Raw genomic sequence first — 14,439 nt, 5'->3', positions numbered from 1 at the left:
ACTGGTTGTCTAATTTCAAGTAACTAGCTATTTGCAGGATAAAATAATAATTAAATCATATAAGTTGCATAGAAACCCAAATAAATGCATGGAGATAGAAAGATGTGTGTCATGTATGCTAAAGAATGGAGGTTTAAAAACTACAGCACAGCTACATGCATACTAGATAACACATATGGCATAGCCTACACATACAGTATACTCGACCTTGCAATACAATCTTCTCTAAAAACTGTTGGGCAAAGTTTGTACAATGTGCTCTGCAATAAGATTCTAAACCAGACGGTGAGATCCCAGTTGTTAGCAGCTGCCCAATACCACGGTGCATGCATAATGTTGGATGCGTTGAGAAATACGTTTGGATCTCATTGAGAATGATGAAAACCTGCAGGATTATAGTGGTTCAATCTGATACAATTTCTGACAAATACTGCACTGTGAGAGGCAATGGGAGTCGTAAAACGGTTACAGACTTTATCGTCGCAAACATGTTCTCATCGCACACCTGTTCCCATAACAGGTTTTATTTCCTGCACATTCATTCTAGCACATTCTGTTAAATAGCCCTATTATGCTATATTTAGTGTGTGTTGGATTGATGAAATTGCCCTCTATGCAAGGATCCCTCCAGCCCAGTGCTGACAAACACAGAGAGCAGGGCTTGGCATAATATTTTTGGGAGACTGAGAGAGTCATTCCTCAATGTGACAGCAGTGTACTTCGGGCAGCGGCGAAAAAGGGACACTTTAACCTTTTTATCAGGTACAGAAGACCAGGAGAAGACACCCAAATGTGCGCGCACACGCACGCACGCACGCAAGCACACACTCTACTTTCTCTCTCTCTCTTCTCTCGTACCCTTGCATTAAGGAGCAAGGGCAAACGGCTTAGTGGGTGTAGACAATAGGATAAGGAGATTACATTTCTCCCCTCAAAGTGATTAAGGTTTACCCTAAAAATCCTCTGTCTCCTTTCCTCAATTACTGCCTGAGTATTACTGATGTTTACCTATATCATGTCCTGTCTCTTTAACCTTCATGGTGATATGTTATGTCTGGGAGAGCGAAAGCTTTGAATCAAATACACTACATGACCAAAATAATGCGGACACCTGCTCGTCAAAAATCTAATTCCAAAATCATGGGCATTAATATGGAGTTGCTCCCCCCTTTGCTGATATAACAGCCTCCACTCTTCTGGGAAGGCTTTCCACTAGATCTTGGAACATTACTGCGGTGACTTGCTTCCATTCAGCTACAAGAGCATTAGTGAGGTCGGGCACTGATGTTGGGCAATAGGCCTGGCTCGCAGTCAACGTTCCAATTCATCCCAAAGGTGTTCGATGGGGTTGAGGTCAGGACTCTGTGCAGGCCAGTCAAGTTCTTCCACACCGATCGACAAACCATTTCTGTATGGACCTCGCTTTGTGCACGGGGGCATTGTCATGCTGAAAAAGGAAAGGGCCTTCCCCAAATTGTTGCCACAAAGTTGGAAGCACAGAATCGACTAGAATGTCATTGTATGCTGTAGCAAGATTTCCCTTCACTGGAACTAAGGGCCCTAGCCCGAACCATGAAAACAGCCCCAGACCATTATTCCTCCTCCACCAAACTTTTCAGTTGGCACTATGCATTGGGCCAGGTAGCGTTCTCCTGGCTTCTGCCAAACCCAGATTTGTCCGATGGACTGCCAGATGGTGAAGCGTGATTCATCAATCCAGAGAACGCGTTTCCACTGCTCCAGAGTCCAATGGAGGCGAGCGTTACACCACTCCAGCCGAGGACAAACGATTTTGACGCGCTTCAGCACTCCTAGACGTTTCCACTTCACAATAACAGTACTTACAGTTCACCGGGGCAGCTCTAGCATGGCTGTGTGCTCGATTTTATACACCTGTCAGCAACGGAATAGCCAAAACCACTAATTTGAAGGGGTGTCCAAATACTTTTGTATATATAGTGTAGGTGAGTTGGGGTTTGTACAGATTACAAATTGCATCATTTATACAGAACCTGCAGGGGCCTTGATCAATATTGAACTAAATCATATGCAGGTGTCTTTTTACAGAGCAGGTGTATAATAAGCAGAATATACCACACACCCAGGGCTGATTAGTGAAAGTGCTGAAGGCAAAACTGGAGAAACAGGAAAAAGTCTCCGCACACTTCCAGTCAGATGCAAGTTTCTTTAATTGTGGCTGAGCTTTTGGTCAGTCGACCTTCATCAGAGTAGGTGCACCATTGTGAGGAACCTACAGATACAGTACATGCCTACTATTTATCTTACCTTGGTGTAGGATCAGATAGGGCCAAGTGGTGGAATAGTGGTGAGGTTTAAATGAGTGTAGGGCTAGTTTTATTTGTGTGGAATTTTTCTTCTCTTTCCCCATTATTTTGCCATTCCCTTTTTGTGTCACAAAGTGTAATGAATTCACACTCCAGTAGTGTAGGCGGAAAAACAGGGCTTGATAAGAGAAATAGATTAATAGGGAGGCCTCACACTCCAGTACAGTAGGTGGCGGTGTATACACCTTTCAGTTGGTTGCTATTTGCCAATAGAAATTTAAAGAAGAAGAGGTATGGGGTCATTGTACACAGTCTTTTCACACCATTTCGCCCGGTGGGCGGTGCTATAAGTCACGGTGGGCGTAGATTTCAGCACGCATACGGCTGTACACAGTGTCGACAAAGAGCTGAGCACTCGCTCAATTCTGGATCGTGGAATCTATTCCACAAACTGCTACACGTTGGCTAATGCCGGGCGTATAGAGAGAGCGCTTCATCAACTTTTAGATTGTTTAGAACACCAGTAAAATAAAATATATTGTATGCTAACTGTGAAACATTTACAATATAATCAGCAGTTCACATGATGACATCACAGTCACTGAAAACGGAGGGGGAAATGGTAAACTCAGTTAATCTGACTTTGTTAATCTAAACACAAATAATTCATCTCAGTGATTGACAGGATACAGGTATTATTGCATGTGAAATTAGATTAAATCTAGTCATGGTCAGTTTCATATATTTCATTCAGTAGTCTAAGTGTAGTAGATTGGCTTGATAGCAGCATTCATTGACGTTGTTGGTTGGCTAGCAAGCAAAACTTGAAGTTACACATCATTCACTTTTGGGAAACTGCTCCAGCCACTTGGTAGCTAGCTAATGTCAGTGGTGTAAAGTACTTAAGAAAAAATACTTTAAAGTACTACTTAAGTAGTTTTTTGTGGTATCTGTACTTTACTTTACTATTTATATTTTTGACAACTTTTACTTTTACTTCACTACATTCCTTATGAAAATATTGTACTTTTTACTCCATACATTTTCCTTGACACCCAAAAGTACTCGTTACATTTTGAATGCTTAGCAGGACAGGAAAATAGTCAAATTCACGCATTCATCAATCGAACATCCCTGGTCATCCCTACTGCCTCTGATCTGGCGGACTCACTAAACACACATGCTTCATTTGTAAATGATGTCTGAATGTTGGAGTGTGCCCCTGGCAATCCGTAAATAAAAGAAACAAGAAAATGGTGGTGTATGGTTTGCTTAATATAAGGAATTTGAAATGATTTATACTTTTACTTCTACTTTTGATTCTTAAGTACATTTTAGAAATTATATTTACTTTTGATACTTAAGTATATTTCAAACCAAATACTTTTAGACTTTTACACATGTAGTATTTTACTGGGTTACTTTCACTTGAGTCATTTTCAATTAAGGTATCTTTACTTTTACTCAAGTATGACAATTGGGTACTTTTTCCACCACTGGCTATCGTTAGTTCAAATAAAGCAACATGATGTACTAATATGAAAGTATATTCATGTTGATATTCCGATTGCATTGACACCAGCAACTGTTTTGTCTTTGGAAATTAACTACTAGTGAATGGAGGTGCTGGTGGTTCTTTTAAAGTGGGCTGTCAATGGAGGCATCTGTTTAGATGTCACCTAGTCTTGAGCTACCGCAGGGTAGGATGGTGTTGAGAAGGATGGCTGTCCTCGTGTCCGCTGATTTTTGACAGATCTGTGAAAGGCGCTTGCAGAGACAGGACACATTAGGAGGTTCTATATCATCAGAGATGCTAAGCTAGATGGCTGGTGCGCTAACTCCATACGAACATCCAAAGCACTTGTAAAAGGCCTTGGAAGAAGATAAACCAGGTGGCTAACAACGGAATACCTTTTAATTAAAAAGCATGTTGGTCGCTTTGTCAGCGTCCAACGTCACAATGCTCAATTCTGTTCATAAATTCTAACTTACCTTTGTATGCTTAATTATTTACTTTCACATTATGTGGTATGACACTAAATACATGGTATAGTATGAATACATGGCTTTGTAAAACGGAAATATATTGGAATGTCATACAGTGAGGGAAAAAAGTATTTGATCCCCTGCTGATTTTGTACGTTTGCCCACTGACAAAGAAATGATCAGTCTATAATTTTAATGGTAGGTTTATTTGAACAGTGAGAGACAGAATAACAACAAAAAAATCCAGAAAAACGCATGTCAAAAATCTTATAAATTGATTTGCATTTTAATGAGGGAAATAAGTATTTGACCCCTCTGCAAAACATGACTTAGTACTTGGTGGCAAAACCCTTGTTGGCAATCACAGAGGTCAGACATTTCTTGTAGTTGGCCACCAGGTTTGCACACATCTCAGGAGGGATTTTGTCCCACTCCTCTTGCAGATCTTCTCCAAGTCATTAAGGTTTCGAGGCTGACGTTTGGCAACTCGAACCTTCAGCTCCCTCCACAGATTTTCTATGGGATTAAGGTCTGGAGACTGGCTAGGCCACTCCAGGACCTTAATGTGCTTCTTCTTGAGCCACTCCTTTGTTGTCTTGGCCGTGTGTTTTGGGTCATTGTCATGCTGGAATACCCATCCACGACCCATTTTCAATGCCCTGGCTGAGGGAAGGAGGTTCTCACCCAAGATTTGACGGTACATGGCCCCGTCCATCATCCCTTTGATGCGGTGAAGTTGTCCTGTCCCCTTAGCAGAAAAACACCCCCAAAGCATAATGTTTCCACCTGCATGTTTGACGGTAGGGATGGTGTTCTTGGGGTCATAGGCAGCATTCCTCCTCCTCCAAACACGGCGAGTTGAGTTGATGGCAAAGAGCTCGATTTTGGTCTCATTTGACCACAACACTTTCACCCAGTTCTCCTCTGAATCATTCAGATGTTCATTGGCAAACTTCAGACGGGCCTGTGTATGTGATTTCTTGAGCAGGGGGACCTTGCGGGCGATGCAGGATTTCAGTCCTTCATGGCGTAGTGTGTTACCAATTGTTTTCTTGTTGACTATGGTCCCAGCTGCCTTGAGATCATTGACAAGATCCTCCCGTGTAGTTCTGGGCTGATTCCTCACCGTTCTTATGATCATTGCAACTCCATGAGGTGAGATCTTGCATGGAGCCCCAGGCAGAGGGAGATTGACAGTTCATTTGTGTTTCTTCCATTTGTGAATAATCGCACCAACTGTTGTCAACTTCTCACCAAGCTGCTTGGCGATGTTCTTGTAGCCCATTCCAGCCTTGTGTAGGTCTACAATCTTGTCCCTGACATCCTTGGAGAGCTCTTTGGTCTTGGCCATGGTGGAGAGTTTGGAATCTGATTGATTGATTGCTTCTGTGGACAGGTGTCTTTTATACAGGTAACAAGCTGAGATTAGGAGCACTCCCTTAAAGAGTGTGCTCCTAATCTCAGCTCATTACCTGTATAAAAGACACCTGGGAGCCAGAAATCTTTCTGATTGAGAGGGGGTCAAATACTTATTTCCCTAATTAAAATGCAAATCAAATTATAACATTTTTGTTGTTATTCTGTCTCTCACTGTTCAAATAAACCTACCATTAAAGTTATAGACTGATCATTTCTTTGTCAGTAGGCAAACGTATAAAATCAGCTGGGGATCAAATACTTTTTTCCCTCACTGTAATTGCATTCCATACGACCCTGCATGATAATAATTATAAAGAATTAGATAGACAAGCCCATTACCGTGGTAGTGGATTGATTCGGATGGCTTGCAGCACATAATACGATTATTCAAGTTAGCTTAGTAGCTGGATTCAATGAAAAATATGTAAGTATCTTATTTTTCCTCACACGGGCATAATAAGTGCATATTTGTGGATGAATTCATGTGCAACTTTGTCTGGGTAAAGTGAATAGGTTAATGCAGTATATTATAATGTGCAGAATAAGATCTTACTTCACTGCTGCTCTAAAACTACAAACCAGGCAAGCTTTACATCATTAAATACTTTGTCTTTTAACTTATTGGCAATGCTAACATTTGCTGTAAAACACAATCTAAGCATTACAATAAGAACAAAAAACATGAAAGAACATAAACCAAAAACTATCCTCAGGAATTATTTATCCCTAAGATTTCAGTGAAATGCTCACAAATCCTACTCTCATTATAACTATAGTAATTATTTTCCTCCCAGGTATGAACTTCCACCTACCTATTTTGCATTACAAATACAGCCCCAAAGGGATGAAGGTGTGCATGGTTAATAATAACCTATTACACGTCTGTATTTCTTTCTTAATAATCAATGAAACCTTTTACATCATGAATGACATACAGTGCATTCGGAAAGTTTTCAGACCCCATGACTTTTTCCACATTTTGTTATGTGACAGCCTTATTCTAAAATTGATGAAATTGACTTTTCCCTCATCAATCTACACACAATACCCCATAATGACAAAGTAAAAAGTTGGACGTTTACATACACCTTAGCTAAATACATTTAAACTCAGTTTTTCACAATTGCTGACATTTAATCCTCGTAAAAGTGTCCTGTCTTAGGTCAGTTAGGATCACAACTTTATTTTAAGAATGTGAAATGTCAGAATAATAGTAAAGAGTGATTTATTTCAGCTTTTATTTATTTCATCACATTCCCAGTGGGTCAGAAGTTTACATACACTCAATTAGTATTTGGTAGCATTGCCTTTAAATTGTTTAACATGGGTCAAACGTTTCGGGTAGCCTTCCACAAGCTTCCCACAATAAGTTTGGTGAATTTTGGCCCATTCCTCCTGACAGAGCTGGTGTAACTGAGTCAGTTTTGTAGGCCTCCTTGCTCGCACACGCTTTTTAAGTTCTGCCCACACATTTGCTATAGGATTGAGGTCAGGGCATTGTGATGGCCACTCCAATACCTTGACTTTGTTGTCCTTAAGCCATTTTGCCACAACTTTGGAAGTATGCTTGGGGTCATTGTCCATTTGGAAGACCCATTTGATACCAAGGTTTAACTTCCTGACTGATGTCTTGAGATGTTGCTTCAATATATCCACATGATGCCATCTATTTTGTGATGTGCACCAGTACCTACTGCAGCAAAGCACCCCCACAGCATGATGCTGCCACCCCCGTGCTTCACGGTTGGGATGGTGTTCTTCGGCTTGCAAGCGACACCCTTTTTCCTCCAAACATAACGATGGTCATTATGGCCACACAGTTCTATTTTTGTTTCATCAGACCAGAGGACATTTCTCCAAAACGTACGATCTTTGTCCCCATGTGCAGTTGGAAACCGTAGTCTGTCTTTTTTATGGCGGTTTTGGAGCAGCGGCTTCTTCCTTGCTGAGCGGCCTTTCAGGTTATGTCGATATAGGACTCGTTTTACTGTGGATATAGATACTTTTGGACCTGTTTCCTCCAGCATCTTCACAAGGTCCTTTGCTGTTGTTCTGGGATTGATTTTCACTTTTCGCACAAAAGTACGTTTTTCTCTAGGAGACAGAACGCGTCTCCTTCCTGAGCGGTATGACGGCTGTTTGGACCCATGGTGTTTATACTTGCGTACTATTGTTTGCACAGATGAACGTGGTACCTTCATGCGTTTGGAAAATGCTCCAAAGGATGAACCAGACTTTTTGTTTTAGGTCTTGGCTGATTTTTATTTTATTTTCCCATGATGTCAAGCAAAGAGGCACTGAGTTTGAAGGTAGGCCTTGAAATACATCCACAGGTACACCTCCAATTGACTCAAATTATGTCAATTAGCCTATCAGAAGCTTCTAAAGCCATGACATCATTTTCTGGAATTTTCCAAGCTGTTTAAAGCAACAGTCGACTTAGTGTATGTAAACTTCTGACCCACTGGAATTGTGATACAGTGAATTATAAGTGAAATAATCTGTCTGTAAACAATTGTCTGAAAAATTACTTGTTTCATGCACAAAGTAGATGTCCTAACCGACTTGCCAAAACTATAGTTTGTTAACAAGACATTTGTGGAGTGGTTGAAAAACGTGTTTAAATGACTCCAACCTAAGTGTATGTACACTTCCGACTTCAACTGTAAGTATTCAGACCCTTTACTGAGTACTTTGTTGAAGCACCTTTGGCAGCGATTACAGCCTTGAGTCTTCTTGGGTATGACGCTACAAGCTTGGCTTACCTGTATTTAGGGAGTTTCTCCCATTCGTCTCTGCCGATCCTCTCAAGCTCTGTCAGATTGGATGGGGAGTGTCGCTGCACAGCTATTTTCAGGTCCCTCCAGAGATGTTTGATCGGGTTCAAGTCCGGGCTCTGGCTGGGATACTCAAGGACATTCAGAGACTTGTCCCGAAGCCACTCCTGCGTTGTCTTGGCTGTGTGCTTAGGGTTGTTGTCCTGTAGGAAGGTGAACCGTCGCCCAGTCTGAGGTCCTGAGCACTCTGGAGCAGGTTTTCATCAAGGATCTCTCTGTACTTTCCTCCGTTCATCTTTCCCTCGATCCTGACTAGTCTCCCAGTCCCTGCCACTGCAAAACATCCCCACAGCATGATGCTGCCACCACCATGCTTCACTGTAGGGATGGTGCCAGGATTCCTCCAGACGTGATGCTTGGCATTCAGGCCAAATAGTTCAATATTGGTTTCATCAGACCAGAGAATCTTGTTTCTCATGGTCTGAGAGTACTTTTGGTGCCTTTTGGCAAACTCCAAGCCGGAGTGTCTTCCGTCTGGCCACTATACCATAAAGTCCTGATTGGTGGAGTGCTGCAGAGATGGTTGTCCTTCTGGAAGGTTCTCACATCTCCACAGAGGAACTCTGGAGCTCTCTCAGAGTGACCATCGTATTCTTGGTCACCTCCCTGACCAAGGTTCTTCTCCCCCGATTTCTCAGTTTGGCTGGGCGGCCAGCTCTAGAAAGAGTCTTGGTGGTTCCAAACTTCTTCCATTTAAGAATGATGGAGACCACTGTGTTCTTGGGGACCTTCAGTGCTGCAGAAATGTTTTGGTACCCTTCCCCAGATCTGTGCCTCGACACAATCCTGTCTGGGAGCTTTACGGACAATTCCTTCGACTTCATTGCTTAGTTTTTGCTCTGACATGCCCTGTCAACTGTTGGACCTTTATATAGACAGGTGTGTGCCTTTTCAAATCATGTCCAATCAATTGAATTTACCACAGGTGGACTCCAATCAAGTTGTAGAAACATCTCAAGGATGATCATTGGAAACAGGATGCACCTGAGCTCAATATCGAGTCTCATAGCAAAGGGTCTGAATACTAATGTAAATAAGGTATTTCAGTTTTTTATTTTCATAAATGTGCAAACATTTCTAAAAACCTGTTTTCGCTTTGTCATCATCGGGTATTGTGTGTAGATTGATGACGACCATGTTTTATTCAATCCATTTTAGAATAAGGCTGTAACGTAACAAAATGTGGAAAAATTGAAGGGGTCTGTATACTTTCCGAATGCACTGTACTTGCAATATTTTCTAAACTTCCATCTGGAAAACGACATTGGGGGTTATCCAACCTGTGCTCTGTCACCCTGCCTAGGGGGCTGTACTATTTGACGTCATCAAAGATTGTCTCTTATATTGACAAGATAGCCAAGTGACCACAGATGTCCTCAATGATTGAAGGCAGGTGTCTGGACATCTGTGGCATTGTGTTGTGTGACAAAATTGCACATTTTAGAGTGGCCCTTTATTGTCCCCAGCACAAGGTGCACATGTTTAATGATCATACTGTTCCATCAGCTTCTTGATATGCCACACCTGTCAGGTGGATGGACTCAGGTCTAACTCCCATACTCACAGGATTGGCCACGATCTGCTCTCCCTCTGTTCATCATGTGACTGGTGACGCAACGCACTTCCGCCTTGTCTCTGTACTGCTGTACTGTTTGTTGCTACTTGGCTACCTGCCAACCTTTTTCACTTTTTACTCCTAATAACTATTTAATCAAACTCTGTATTTAACAAGTTTACCAACATCTTATTTTTGTCCTCATACAACTTTTTTAATTCAACTTTTTGAACTTTATCTGCACATAGATCTGCAGGACCTCCTCCGGCCGAAAAAGCGAAGTAACATTATGCCTTGTTATTGCAGTCGCTGTACTCATAATATACAGGAGAACTATTGCCTTATGGTGAGGATAGCCGAGGTGCAAGCTCGGCTTCAGACGCAATCGTTAGGCAAGGGAAATGTATGTGTAGGAAAGGATACAGCGTCTGTGCCACCAGTCAATACAGGTAGTAGTGTTAATCCCCCTGCACAGTCCCCGCAGCTGGACAATTTTCGATTGGCTTCTGGAAAGAAATGCTGTCTGCATGCTCAACCGGTGTTGGTCATTCAGCCGATAGAAACTTTCAACCAGGTTTTCCCAACGAAGTAACGAGTCAGAGTCAGAGCCCGAGCCTTCTCAGGTCTCTCCTCCACCCGTCTGAGCCATCGAAGCCTCCCACCATTAGCTTGGACAAATTGAAAACCCTAGTTATTGCCGATTTCAATACCCGCAATATTAGACTTAAAAATAATCATCCAGCGATCATACATTGTTTACCAGGGGGCAGGGCTACCGACATAAAGGCTAATCTGAAGATGGTGCTGACTGAGGCTAAAACTGGCAAGTGTAGATGGTATAGGGATATTGTTATCCACGTCGGCACTAACGATGTTAGAATGAAACAGTCGGAGGTCACCAAGAGCAACATAACCTCAGCGTGTAACTTAGCTAGAAAGATGTGTTGGCATTGAGAAATTGCCTCTGGCCCCCTCCCAGTTAGGGGGAGTGATGAGCTCTAGCAGACTCGCACAACTCAATCGCTGGTTGAAAACTGTTTTCTGCCGTTCCCAAAATATAGAATTTGTAGATAACTGGCCCTCTTTCTGGGACTCCCCCACAAACAGGACCAAGGCTGGCCTGCTGAGGAGTGACTGACTCCATCCAAGATGGAGGGGTGCTCTAATCTTCTCTATGAACATAGACAGGGCTCTAACTCCTCTAGCTCCACAATGAGATAGGGTGCAGGCCAGGCAGCAGGATGTTAGCCAGCCTGCCAGCTTAGTGGAGCCTGCCACTAGCACAGTCAGCTTTGTCAGCCCAGCTTTCCCCATTTGAGACAGTGTCTGTGCCTATCTAAATTTTAAAAAACTATCGGCCTATATCGAATCTCCCATTCCTCTCAAACATTTTAGAAAAAGCTGTTGCGCAGCAGCTCACTGCCTTCCTGAAGACACATAATGTATATGAAACGCTCCCATCATAGTACTGAGACTATTATTTAACCCTGCTGGTCTTCTATGAACGTTTGAACATCTTGGCCTTTTTATTTTATTTTTTACCTTTATTTAACTAGGCAAGTCAGTTAAGAACATATTCTTATTTACAATGATGGCCTATACTTTAATGGCCAAGTACTCATATAATCTCTACCTGGCACAGCCAGAAGAGGACTGGCCACCCCTCAGAGCCTGGTTCCTCTCTAGGTATCTTCTTAGGTTCCTGCCTTTCTACTGAGTTTTTCCTAGCCACCGTGTTTCTACATCTGCATTGCATGCTCTTTGGGCTTTTAGGCTGGGTTTCTGTATAAGCACTTTGTGACATCTGCTGATGTAAAAAGGGCTTTATAAATCAATGTAATTGATTGATTATCTTGGCAAAGGAGAAATGCTCACTAACAGGGATGTAAACAAATTTGTGCACAAAAGTTTCGAGAAATATGCTTTTTGTGCGTATGGAACATTTCTGGGATCTTTTATTTCAGGTCATCAAACTGGGACCAACACTTTACGTGTTGTGTTTATATGTATTTTCAGTGTAATCTCAAAGTTGCCTGAATGCCATGTGCATCCACTTATATCAGTTTTTTTATAACAGCCTAAACATTGCAAAACTTCTATTTGATCAAATAAGTCTCACGTAATTCGACACTCTCTCATAGACCTCCATAAAAATAGGGCTTATCTCACACGGACTGATTTTTGGCAGAGTAAATCCTCTCGCTTCGCCTCTTCCTCTCTGGCATCATGGACCGACTGACCGTTTGGGAGATGTTTAATTTTTGTTTTCACTTCTACCTTCAACTTGCTACTAATCATAAATATATCTGATATCTTCATCAAAAACTTTATGAATATTAACATTTTCTCTCTCTCTCTTCCTCCCTCTCTATCTCTGTCTCTCTCTCTGTAGGATGTGCCAGATTTTGGGCCAGACAGGAACTGGAAAGGTATCGCCATCTCTCTGCTGGTCATCGTGGTCGTACTGTCGCTCATTGGACTGGCCATCATTCTTCTTTCCAAAAGTAAATTCCTGGAGATATTTTCTTTTACATATAATCTCAAAACCTGCTGTATTTTCAAAGCTTTTACCATTAAGAGGATCAAAATCATTTCAAAAGAAGACCTTAGTTCTAACTTCTCACCATTCTCAATAAATGCAGCTTTACAAAACAGATCAAGAGCTACCAGCTTAGAATGTAGACTAACTAACACCTTTCATTTAATCCTTGTTGAAATTAATGAGATCTACCGTAAGTTAAGAGTTCCACACTCTATTGCCTTTCTATTAAGCAAATGGAGGTTATTTAATTGTGAGGGAACACTCTGGGATGATGACCATTGTCAGAGTCAATGGGCGCATTCGAACTGATAACTTTTATCAAGACTTTGACCAATGTTGGTCACCGCCTTTCAAAGTGTGTTGCATTATGGGTAAAACAATGTTTCCTACTTGTGACTACATGTCGACTGCATGACCTTTACCACAACCATGTGATCAAAGGTCATGAACTTTCAACTGCAGTAGATTTACATTTCTGCAGTTGCTCCTCACCAACTGCAACTTGAAGTCGGAACCAAAGCATTGTGGGAGACAACCTTATGTTTCTTTTGGAAGCAACCTATCATTGGTTATTATTAATGTATGTTTACTGTTTTAGGTGGATGACTATTTAGAGCTTAAATACATATTCATCCTTGCATCCTTACAATGTAATTACATAGTCCTACATGTGATCTAAATTTCAAACAAAAATAAATTAAATATCCTACTTGTGACACTATAGCTAATGTATTTATGTAGATGTTACTGTAATGGTATGCCCCATGTTATAGCCTACAATTTGTCTTTTCTGTGTTATTGTTGTCACCAAACAAATTAAAATGTTTCAATTGTCTATTAAGTGTGAATCAAATTGAATACATATTGAATCAAATTCTGTTTATTTCAGAACTAGTGTTAGTGCTGTTCTTAACACACCGTGTTTGGCTGAATTTTACCGTCTCCTGGAGCTAACGTTAGCAGGCTAACCTAAATGACCAAGGGGATAATCCAGGGTGGGCTACGAGATTAGGCTCCTCTGCAGTAGCTACTGATGATACTACTTTGGACCAATATCCCGTATTAACACATCCCACCAATGAGAATCGGAGGACTAATGTGTCTTGCTCTACACCATCGGAGGCAAAGTGGAAATGAGTTAAAAGGTAGGAGAGGAGGAACATTCCAATGTATCCTCCCTCTGCCCTCTCGTCCAGACCTGCGGCTCTCTAACTGTTTTATGGCTCTTCACCGGGGCCCTCCGACGTCCCACAGGCTCGCAGCGACCCTCTCCTCGTCCATAGTTAGGGATGTGGTGGTCCCGGAAGCAAGACGCACTGCTTCCCTGGAGCCCGTGTTCGTGACATAGATCACCAGGTCCCTACTGTGATGCAGAATCACCTGAATGTTCACACAGTAGTCATGCATCACCCTGAAGAAGGCACAGTGATGCCGAAACGTTGGTGGTTTACCCAATAAATTACTCTGAGTTTATACATAGAGTTTGCGACTGTCTTAGTTTTTTTAGCTTACAGTTTATTCATCGTTAGTCAGCAACTCTACACCATTTACATCATTTTCTCTGGGTGTGCGCCACCTCATGCTTTTTGTTGGTACAAACAACATAAATCTTCATAAATTGTAGCAATTAAAAATGACTTCTGAGGGCTCATAGACTAAAGGCTAAAGGAGACAGACAAGCGGGTTCTCATTTCCGGGCCTATACCAATGTCACGTCTCCTCCCGTTGCTCCCCTCCGGCGCTCTGATTCGCCGGTCTACTGAGCCACCGGTCTGAGCACACCACCTCGGCAACACAGGAATGGAAACCCAACGC

General features: G+C 41.9%; 1 protein-coding gene across 1 annotated transcript in view; it reads left to right on the top strand.

Moving 5' to 3' along the window:
• The window catches only part of LOC121536642 (inactive dipeptidyl peptidase 10-like), a 235,357-nt gene that overhangs the window by 148,694 nt on the left and 72,224 nt on the right, over positions 1-14,439 (top strand). Inside the window, exon 2 of the mRNA XM_041844050.2 lies at positions 12,475-12,586. Within this exon, the coding sequence (XP_041699984.1) occupies positions 12,475-12,586 (112 nt within the window). The remainder of the gene's footprint in view (positions 1-12,474; positions 12,587-14,439) is intronic.

Source organism: Coregonus clupeaformis, chromosome 23, assembly GCF_020615455.1.
Source record: "Coregonus clupeaformis isolate EN_2021a chromosome 23, ASM2061545v1, whole genome shotgun sequence".
In the NCBI taxonomy this organism is placed as follows: domain Eukaryota; kingdom Metazoa; phylum Chordata; class Actinopteri; order Salmoniformes; family Salmonidae; genus Coregonus; species Coregonus clupeaformis.
Note: the sequence above shows the minus strand (reverse complement) of the source record. Positions and strands in the feature narration are given on the sequence as shown.